The sequence below is a fragment of the Phocoena phocoena genome, chromosome 9, assembly GCF_963924675.1.
Source record: "Phocoena phocoena chromosome 9, mPhoPho1.1, whole genome shotgun sequence".
Taxonomy (NCBI): Eukaryota; Metazoa; Chordata; class Mammalia; order Artiodactyla; family Phocoenidae; genus Phocoena; species Phocoena phocoena.
This window is the reverse complement of record NC_089227.1, coordinates 100,373,263-100,383,780: the sequence shown is the minus strand read 5'-3', so window position 1 is coordinate 100,383,780 and position 10,518 is coordinate 100,373,263. Positions and strand designations below refer to the sequence as shown.

The 10,518-nt window shown below is 59.3% G+C and overlaps 1 protein-coding gene across 1 annotated transcript; it reads left to right on the top strand.

Moving 5' to 3' along the window:
* Window positions 1–645: 645 nt before the first annotated feature.
* On the top strand, window positions 646–8,688 carry CRYGN (crystallin gamma N). Its single transcript, XM_065884340.1, has 4 exons — window positions 646–666; window positions 2,680–2,928; window positions 4,944–5,089; window positions 8,553–8,688. Exons 1-4 carry the CDS (start codon window positions 646–648, stop codon window positions 8,686–8,688), a joined length of 552 nt encoding a protein of 183 aa, XP_065740412.1.
* Window positions 8,689–10,518: the final 1,830 nt, after the last annotated feature.

Here is a 10,518-nt window from a genome sequence, read left to right as displayed (position 1 = left end):
GCAGGGAGTTGCAGCCTTTTGAGCGTGAGCCAGCCGGTTCTCCTTTCATGCCCCTTGCAAGAAACCCTCCTCGGTGCCGAGCTCCAACATTTCGGTTTGTCTGGCCTCCCTGTGGGTAGGGTACACAAACTTGGGATGGACAAGAGCAGCGGTCAGGGGGGCGGGCAGGGGCTGTCTTCTTTGCCCTCTGGAGCAGGGGTCCATCCTTCTTCACTCGAAGAGAAAGCGAACTCAGTAGCAATGTGAGCCTGGGTCCCCGGGTGGGAGAGCGCGCGGCGGGAGGTCTGGTAAGGCTCTGTGCGGAGGAGGGAGGGCGAGGGGAGCCTGAGGAACCCCACCCCAGGGCAGAGGCGTCGGGGGGCGGGGCGGGACCCACCAGTCCTGACTCAGCAGGGCCGGCGAGATAGGAGGCCTTCGGGGCTGGCTAGCCTCGCGGGCGCGATAGCACCAGGGAGACCCCCGGGCGGGGGCGGGGGACGGGTTGGGTCCCACGGGCCGGGCGGCCCCTCGCGGGCTTAGCACGCCCGACAGCACTAACGCGCCGGCCCAGCAAATCTTTTGTCGGGGCGGCGCTGAGCCAGCAGGGCGCCGCCCGCTATATCTGGGGCCCCCCGCGGGCCGGAGGGACCGCGCACGAGGCGCACCATGGCGCAGCGCTCGGGGAAGGTGAGTGCCCACTCGAACCTCTCGCGTCCGTCAGCCGCCGCCCAGGGTGACCGCAGGGGCCCAGACACCCGCCCTCATTGCTCTTGTGCTGAGGATGGGGGCCGGGGACAGGGGCGGCCAACCCGCTTGATGCCCTTTGCATCTGACAACCCGGAGCAGAGTGGGCTAAATTTCTGAACAAAACGGGGTGCCTGGCCCCGGCTGAGGGCCTCTGTAATGTGGGTGGGGAGCTCTTCCACCCAGTGTCTCCAGCACTGGCTCTGCGGCGCCAAGCCCCTGCCCCAGAGCCCGGCGCAGGGACGGTGCCCAGACCTAAGGGGTGCTGGGGTTGGAGTGGGGATCCTCGACTTGCCCTGCAGCCCTTGGGCCCCGCTTCTTTGCCTGAGGCTGTTCGAACGTGGCTGCTCCTTCCTCAGGATCTGCTCAGGGGCACTTGGGGCAGGTTCTCTGCAAAATGTTGAAATTTGAGGGACCTTCGAACCCTGTGGGTGACCAGTTGTCCTTGAATATCTGGGGGCGGGGGGAGCCCTCCATCAGACCTGCCTTGTGCAGGAAGAGTGGCAAGTTTGGATCTCTACCCCCTTCCCTGGCTCCCTATTCTAGCTAAGCTGAGACTGCCTTTGGTTTCCAGGGGCTACATTCAAGGTTAGTGGGTGAGAGCGTTACTGTATCTGTCTGCAGGGGCTGGGTTATGCCTCAGCGACAAACCCGAGAGCTCACCTCCACTGTGGTCTCTGCACACCCTCCTCTGCAGCAGAGGGAAAGGGAGAGGCGAGAAGTGGCGCGTGGTGTTCAAAGCTTCCACGTCCACACACATCCCTTTGGCCAAAGCATCTGGCCTCGCCTAACTGCGAGGGGCCCAGAGGAGCAGTTCTACCATCAGTGACAGTACACGTTCATCATGACCACAGTTACTGGGCCCCAGGCAACATTACTTTACCAGGGCCCTTCTAGGAGCACAATTCTTTTTTTTTTTTTTTTTTTTGCGGTATGCGGGCCTCTCACCGCTGTGGCCTCTCCCGTTGCGGAGCACAGGCTCCGGACGCGCAGGCTCAGCGGCCATGGCTCACAGGCCCAGCCGCTCCGCGGCATGTGGGATCCTCCCGGACCGGGGCACGAACCCGCGTCCCCTGCATCGGCAGGCGGACTCTCAACCACTGCACCACCAGGGAAACCCTGGAGCACAATTCTTGAAACCCAAAGAGTCACTGAGAGTTGGAATTTTCGGTTCCTCTGCAGTTTGTTCTGTTTTTATTGAAGTACAGTTGACTAACAAGACTTTATTAGTTTCAGGTGTATAACACTGTATATTTTTTTATACATTATCAAATGATCACCACAGCAAGTCTAGTTACCATCTGGTTCATGTTTAGTTTGGGAACAGGGACTACCCATCAGTGCTACATCACCATAGGACACAGTGTCTGAACTGACCGCTGGGTTAGAAAGCTCCAGGTCTGACACATGCATGTCACCCAGAGGAGGGGCCTAGGACACAAAGGGACGGGGTTACATTGAAAAAGCCCTCTTTTGAGCCTTTAATCCCGTGCCAGGCCCTGACTTGGCTCGTTGGATTCAATATCTCCTGTTAAGGGGCCCAGTCTCGGAAACCTGACTTTCTGGAAAGTGAATATTCGGTTATAGGGTTGTAGGTGAAGTGTTTTCTTTTGAAACATTTCGTTGGATGTTATGTTTTAACAATAAACAAAAATTGAGTTTAAAAAATGCAGTGGGAATTTGAAAAGACCCTGTTTTCAAACGGGCGCCTGGACAAAGGGGAAATCCCTGTCCCCATGCTCAACCATGGTCTCCTGGGGTGGGGCGAGCCGGGTGCTGGGTCTGACCTCAACCCGCCATCCAGGCATTCTCTCACCCAGGCAACAGGCAGTGTTGAGCGCCTACTGCATGCTGCAGGTCGGGGCTCCAGGGCCTGGGAATTGGGGTTCAGTGGTGGATGTTGGGCCACAGGAGAGAAGCCCCTGACTCCTGGGTCCTCTAACCTGGCCTTTCTAGATTACTCTCTACGAGGGCAAGCACTTCACGGGGCGGAAGCTGGAGGTCTTCGGGGACTGTGACAACTTCCAAGACCGAGGCTTTATGAACCGGGTGAACTCTGTCCGTGTGGAGAGTGGGGCCTGGGTCTGCTTCGATCACCCCGACTTCCGGGGCCAGCAGTTCGTCCTGGAGCACGGCGACTACCCCGACTTCTACCTCTGGAACAGACACAACGACCACATGGGCTCCTGTCGGCCTGTTGGAATGGTGAGTGGGCCTGGGCCACTCCACTTGGCCGGGATGGGGGCGGTTCCTGCTGGAGTGACCCAGGGCCCAGTTAGGCCTGGTTAGAAGTGGGATGAGTAATCTGGGGGTGGGGGTGGGGGGAGCAGGACCCTCCCAGCTTTAGGAACGGATGAGACCGTGAGATCTTTAAGCCCGAGAGATGTCCCCACACAGACCCAGCCACTCCTGTGCGTGGGGACGCAATAGGAAAGCCCCTGGGAGTTTTCATTCCTGCATTTTCAGCCATGTATCAGGAAACCACTTTCAATTTCTGATGCCAAAATCTTGCTGAGTTTTCCACTTAAAATGCTATTGAAAACGTGAGAGATTTGGATCTGCAACCAGATGGGGGAGCATTCAGCTAAAGTAAGGCTGATGTGGTCCTGGTGCATCCACCCAAGCAGGTCATCTTCTAGCGCTTTCCAGGAGCCTTCAATGGAGTGGCCGATGGAGGAAGCTTAGGTATCACTGGCCAGGCAGCGGGAATTGGGGGGCAGGAGCCAGCAGGTGGCTGCCTTTTCACAGGGCCGCCCAGTACGTGTGGGAGAGCCAATGAGAGGTGTCACTACCCCATGGCGAAGTTGCCCTCAGGGTATAGGGTTTGAGACTGGGCATTCCCATTCCTTAGGATTTTTCCATCTTAAAAGTCCTAACTGACCTTCTGTGAGCCCCGGAAGCTAGGGTGGGAAATGGCTGGTTCCCGAGACCAGGGGTGCACAACTCATCAGAGAGTCTCGGCCCTGTGTCTGCAGGAGGACCCTCTCCTGGACGGACATCTGAGGACCCCCAGGGGAGGGGCCTCCTGTGTGGAAACCCCTCTCTTTTCTACATGGGTTGCAAAACCAGCTGGGCGTTGGCCTCTCAAATTGTAAGAATGCTTTCTTAAGATTTCCACCAGGTCACGGACATTTGGAAAAAAGAATTAACATGGCTGGCCCTGGATCTTGCATAATACTATTTGTATGAAAACTACCCTGGGTATCTTTCGAATGCTGTTCTCGTAAGAGCTGTCCTTGGGGCCAGCTGTGGCGCAGACCCAGCCCCCGCCGGCGCCAGAGCCCGTGGGGAGCTGGCCCACCTCGGTCTTTGGAAATACGGGGAATCTTATGGGGAGATGTATGTCCTCGTCCCAGGGAGCCAGCAGGGATTTCAGCAAATGAGATCCCTGTTATTTGTTTTAGATTTTTGGCTTCGTGTTTTAATAAACGTTCTATTACAGTTTGTAAAATATTATCATTTAAAGGCTGCCAGTGGCCTGTGGCCCAGGAGGGGGTGAAGGGCAGAGGAATGCGGTGGTATGTCTGGGGCAGGAGGAAGCCCAGTGGCCCGGGCCGGTCCGAGGGCGGCCGCTGTCCCAGGAGGTCTGGCCCTCTCTGGACCTTGGGTTCTGCAGTTGAAGAACGAAGCGACTGGACTGGTTCAGGGCCTCTGAATCTTTTTAAACTAATAGACCCCTTTAATCCAACCAAATCTCATACGCAAGAATGAGCGGCAGGGCTTCCCTGGTGGCGCAGTGGTTAAGAATCCATCTGCCAATGCAGGGGACACGGGTTCGAGCCCTGGTCGGGGAAGATCCCACATGCTGCAGAGCAACTAAGTCTGTGTGCCACAAATACTGAGCCTGCGCTCTAGAGCCCACGAGCCACAACTACTGAAGCCCACGCGCCTAGAGCCCATGCTCCGCAACAAGACCCTGCTCACAGAAACTAGAGAAAGCCCCTGCGCAGCAATGAAGACCCAAATGCAGCCAAAAATAAATAAATAAATAAAAAAATAAAAAAAAAAAAAAAAAAAAAAAAAAAAAGAATGAGCGGCAGTTCTGGTCTGAGGGGTGTGCGTTGAGGTCGGGGTACTCACCGGCCCCCCAGCCCAGGAACTCACAGGTGCCCTGGGTGCTGGGTGGGTCCAAGCTCCTGCCCACACGGGCTCCTGTTTATGACGGGAAACGTCACCACTGTTCACCCTCTTTCCTTCCTCCACTTGTGGGGGGCCCACAGCATGGGGAGCATTTCCGCCTAGAAATCTTCGAGGGCTGCAACTTCACGGGCCAGTGCCTGGAGTTCAAGGACGACTGTCCCTTCCTTCAGAGTCAGGGCTGGGCCAAGAACTGGGTCAACGCCATCAAGGTGTACGGGGACGGCGCGTGAGTAGAACCCGCGTGGCCGCTGACCACAGTTCCCCACCTGCCGGGCTGGGTCAGGCCCCAGCAGGGGGGCAGCCTGTCCCCTGCCCAGAGACCTTTTCCCTCCCCCATCTGTCCCCCTGGCCCAGGAAGGCCATGGTGAGGGGACGCAGGTCCCCAAAGGCCCCCCTCGATGGCAGGAGGGCACTTTGCAGCCCTAGCCGTTTTCTATGACTAGGCTGAGCTCATGGACTGCGCTTTGGTTTTCTCGAGCTGGGAGAAGTCTGCTCTGGCAAGGGTGGCCCTGCTCACATGCTCACCCATTATTTACTCCGAACTGGACCTCTCCTACCACACGCCCAGCCCTGCCACGCTGGCCTCCCGGGGAGATGATGTCACAGTGGCTCATTTCTGGGGGATGGAGAGTGGCTGGGAGGCTTTTCCCCAGGCCCTGGGGGGCTCGTCCGCCCTAGCCCAAGAGAGCCGTCAGAACCCTGTGCTTCCGTCGACTCCTACACACCTGGTTCCTTCCACCAGCCAAGGGCATCTGAACGCCCATTGTGCACCCCTTTGTGCCAGTTTCACAGCCCCTGCTCACACCCCATCTGCCCAGCTGGGTGGAGAGCGTTTCCCCATTTTACAGAGAAGCAAGCTGAGACCCAGAAAGTTACCCCACCCCGCTGAGAGTGGCCCCATTGGGATTGCAGCCAGGCCTTTGGCTTCAAGTCAGACTGTCCCTGATCTAGAGCTGGGTGTCTCCCCAGATCTCAGCCCCATGTCCCAGGAGAAGAGCCCTGAAACGTGCATCCCAGGAGCCTGGCTCTTCTCTCAGCAGCTACGGGAGCCCTTTGCTGTCTGTGTTTCTGAGGCACGGGATCAGGGTGCAAGCGAGTGGTCGTGGGAGGGACTGAAGGAAGACGTGGCTGAGCTGGAGGAAGAACTCCCCACCTTCCCCTGCGAGGTCAGATGTTGGCTGCTGGGCCCTGGGCCCCTGACCCAAAGGCCTTTCAGAAATTCCAGGTTTGCCCTCAGTTGATGGCACCTGGGAATCCGGGGGTAGAATTCCAAAGCGACCATTTGCTGGCTAAGTTGTGTCTTGTGAGGCCAGAGTCGTACCTTTGTGTAGAAGGTGTCCTGAGCCCCGAGGCCCAGTCCCCCTCCAGCCACCCCCGGGACCCCAGGGGCTTGTTTAGAGAAAAAGACAGGAAGGTAGGAACTAAGATTTGACTGTAGGGACTTCACCCCCCACTTCACCTAAGCGGAGATGGTGCTCAGAGGGGCGAGGACTCCGCGGGGCACTGCCTGCAGTGGGTCCCACGTCTGGACCCGGGCTCTGCTCCGCTCCCCATGGAGCCCTCATCCTTGGCCTCCTGTGACTTTAACTTGTAAAAAAAAAAATGTAAGCCGTTGGCAAGGAAAAGCTGCCCAGTGGTGCCCCCCAGGGTCCCCTGGTGTGGGCGTGACCTCCTTCGAGGGCTTTCCGGGCATCTGAGGTTGGGGGTGCAAGGTGGGTCTCCCCACACCTCCTACCTGCCAGGAGCCATTTTCTTTGGGTCCCAAGTCGCTCAGGAATGGCCTGTCCCCACAGACCCGTGTCCTGAGGGGCACCTGGAAGAGATGTGCCAGCATCTCGAGGCCCACTTCCCAAGGGTGCAGTCCTGGTGCCGATGGCGGACGGCGTGCCCCTCCCTCCCACGGCAGGAAGCAGGGGAGGGTGAGGGGTTCCTGCAGAGGCCTAGCTGGTCCCTTCCTCTTCTTCCTTTTGGGGACGCCCATATGCTCCAGGGCAGCCCAGGACACTGCTGGGGGTCTTTCCCAGCTCCTCCAGGGAGGGAGGGAGGGGCTGACTCCCTTGGAGGTGCCTCAGGCCCCGGCCTCAGCATATGCGCGGGAGTGTGGGGAGGTCATGGGCAGGGTGGGGGATGCGGTGGGCACGGGGAGGCCGGCGGGGCAAGGGGTGGGGAGAGGCCAGACTGGGCCCGGCCTGCCTAGTGCTCCCCACTCACTCCCACTCTCCACCTCTCTCTCATGCCCGACCCCTGACCCTCAGCGGACTGTACCAGGCTCCGGATGTGGGTTGGGATGGGGGAGGAGAGGGACGGCGGTGGCAGGTGAGCGGCAGCTGGCCTTGTGCTGGATGGGCTCACAGATTCTGAGGCTGTGTCTCCTGGGGAGAAACCTCCTTCAGCACCAGAGTGCTTGGGGTCCATGGACAAGAACCCTTAGGTCAGAGCACCCCATGGCCTGGGCCGGAAGGGACCCCAGCAGCCAGACCTGGGTGTGTAGCCCCTTTGTCAGGGGCCTGGAGACTGAGGCCTGCTTTGCTTCCCAAGGCCCCCAGCCCGTCTGTGACTGACAGAGAAAAACGCTGTGTTCTATCAGTGGTCAAAGAGAAAGAGGCCAGAGTGAGGTGGAGAGGGCCACCCTGGACAGAGTGGGTGTGGACCAAGGTGGCTTTGAGGCCCGCCGTGCTCCCCGCCGCCGCCCCCTCGCCCCTCAGCACAGGCTCCAGAGCCCAGCTCAGTGGAGGGGGGATCCCCCGGCCCTCCCAGCTGCCTGCTTGTCTCAGGGACAGTGGAGGGACGGGGCTGCGACAGCCACGCTCCCTACGTGTCCGGAGGTCTCTCCTCAGATCATACCCCCTGCCCTCCGGTCCGCAGGCAGAGATGACTTTTGGGGGGCCCCATCCCCCCACTGCCCCTTCCAAGAGAGAAACCTTCCCGATTACCTGCAGCCCCATAGCCCTGTTCTCTCCTGCCCTGGCCCAGAGCCCAGCCATAGGTGCTCCTAGACCAGTCCGTGTCCTTGTCGCCAGTCTCTGCTCCCCGGCCTGTTAGCAGCTGCCCTGGAGCTGGGAGCTGCGATGGGGAGGGAAAGGATCCCTCATCCGTGCAGCTGCCTCCCTCAGCCCTCACCCCACCGCAGGAACCTGTGGTCTGACTGATGTGAGACTCGCCGGGGCCTGAAGCAGGGCTGGGCGCACAGGTGGACCCAGGAGCACACTTGCTGAACGATGGAACGAATGAACAGTAATCAGTTCCCATTCTGTGCCAGGCCCCCTGCCGCGTGCTGGGTGCTGTCTGTGCAAACAGCCCTTTTCAGGAGCAGGAAGGAGTGGGGTATGTGGGCGGGGGAGTGGGAGGATGAGAGCGGACGTGCATCCTGGAACCACTCCTGGCCCTTGTGATGAACATTCTGGACTGGTCAGTTTCAAATGTCACCTGAGCACCCCTGGGTGCAAAGTGTCTCACCGAGCACTGGCCCGGACACACGGGGCAGTGAAAAGACGGGCGGGAGGTGGGGGGAGAAATAAGCCAAGAACGGGGATGGGGTCACGGGCGTGAAGGGCTGGCCCGGGGCGGAGGGGCGCGGGGCGGCGGCTGCGGGGAAGGAGGGCACGCGCGGCTGTGGTGCCAGGACAGGAGCGGCCGGGCCCTGCCATGCTCAGCACCGGGCCCCTGACCTCTGCCGCCCTCTGGCCTAGGTGGGTCCTGTACGAGGAGCCCAACTACCGCGGCCGCATGTACCTGGTGGAGCGGGGCGACTTCCGCAGCTTCTCCGACTGGGAGGCCCAGAGCGCGCGCGTCCAGTCCCTCCGCCGGGTGGCCAACTTCTTCTAACCGCCCGCCCGCCGGTGTCTGGCTGCGACCAGGAGCGGCCCGGAGAGAGGGACAGTCCCCCCAGCCCGCCCGGCACTCGGACCGTGGGAAATAAACGTCATAAAAGCCAAGCGCTGAGTGACTCCTCTGCCCTCCGTGACCAAGGGACAGCCGGGCGGGGGGCCCCCAGGCCCTGGGCAAGGGGCTGGCAGGACCCCCCGGCGTGGGAGGGACCGACCAGGAAGGGTGGAGGGGGACGTTGCGAGGCACCCGCTGGGGGAGCATTAGGGCTGGAAAGGACCTGTAGGTCATGGAGTTCAATCCTGTCACTTCACACGTGAAAAGCCAACGTCCTACGTGGGGAGTCACCACCTCGGGTCCCAGAGCAGCTCCCAGTGGAACCAGGATGGGGCCAGGGCGCTTCCCCTTCCAGGAACCCCACCCACCGGCCAGTTAGGGGAGAAAGGGGCATCGGGGAAGGCGTGATGGGGGCGGGGCACGGATGTGATGGGGATGAAGCGGGGCAGGGGACCGAGGGGGTCTGCTGCGAGGTGGGGGCTCCCTCTGGGCTCTAGTCTCCCTGATCAGGGACAGGGGCTGCCAGGCCGCGTGGTCTGATCCACTCCACAGCCAGGCCTGACCCAGGGGTCCTGAGTCTGCATCTCTGGGGGATCTTGTAGTTTATAGGGGAGGATCTTCTGAAAGGAGTGGCTGGATCCCAGGGACACATCACTCCTTGTATCCTGTAAGAAGAGAGAAACTGGGGGAAGACGAGGGGGAGTTGCTTCCTGAACAGGTGGGCTCTGGGGGGATGGAGGGGTAGGAGACTTAGGAGGAAGCTGAAGGGCTGAAGCTTTCAGGGCTGAAGGGAGCAGAGAGCATCTGCTCACCCACAGCTGCTCGCAGGGCTGCACCACCCAGGCAGGGCCCAGGCTCTCTTCATCCCGAGGGTGAATCCACAGAGCTTTGTGGCTCGGGCCCTCTGCAGGACACTGGGCCCACCTTGCTGGGGTGGGTTTGATAGGGGGTCACAGCCCCAGGAGAGAGGGAGGAAGGAGCCTGGTCTGGGAGGTAGTGGGATTTCCGGGAATAAGAGGCCCCCGATGCCTCCCCACCCATACTTCAGTGTCCAGCCTCCTGTCCCCGGTGAGAGAGGGCCTGCTGGATCCTGGGAGTGGCCCAGGTGACTCCGCGCTCCCCGCCTGCGGCTGCCCGCCAGAATCCTGAGCAGCGGCGCTCACCGTCCCAACCGACAACTGAAACCACCACAGAGCTGACGGAAAGCCATAGTGTGGAGTAAAAATAGGCCTTTATCTGTCATATATTGCAATTACTCATCCCAATTTATCTTTATCTGTTATTGTATGTTTTACACATGCACATTTTCAGTGCTAAGGAAAATGATTTATTGATTTTTCTTGACTTTTCTTTTTATTATTAGGAACCCTTTCCAATTGTATTTTATTCAAGTTATTATATGCTTTCCTTTTCTCCACATTGATCACTTGAATCCTTCTGAAACTTGCATCTAACTTGGACTGGCTTATCGTGTAAATGATAGAAGCATAACTGCCACCGCCCACCAAGCAGAGAAAAAAGAGAAAGAAACCACCACAAAACTAACAGCAGACCAGTCAGATCTCTGAGCCGGAGTACCTCGCCTCGTGTGAGTCGAGAAGAGGGTTTGTTGAAAACCATGCTCGTTTTCCCTTTCTCTGCCAGTTTATTCGGGGATGTGGCGCTTTCCGTGTGACCTCAGCTACACTCGTCCCCACGTGTGGGAGGCCCTGCCCACAGCCATGCCCTTGTCCCTGCTCAGCTGCTCTTTCCTGCAACTGTCTGACCCTCAGA

Excerpts from the sequence above, each read along its gene's own strand:
- CRYGN (XM_065884340.1), top strand. The coding sequence starts at position 646 with ATGGCGCAGCGCTCGGGGAAG. Across the intron at positions 2,929-4,943 it reads CCTGTCGGCCTGTTGGAATG|CATGGGGAGCATTTCCGCCT; the intron begins GTGAGTGGGCCT and ends GGGGGCCCACAG. Across the intron at positions 5,090-8,552 it reads AAGGTGTACGGGGACGGCGC|GTGGGTCCTGTACGAGGAGC; the intron begins GTGAGTAGAACC and ends CCTCTGGCCTAG.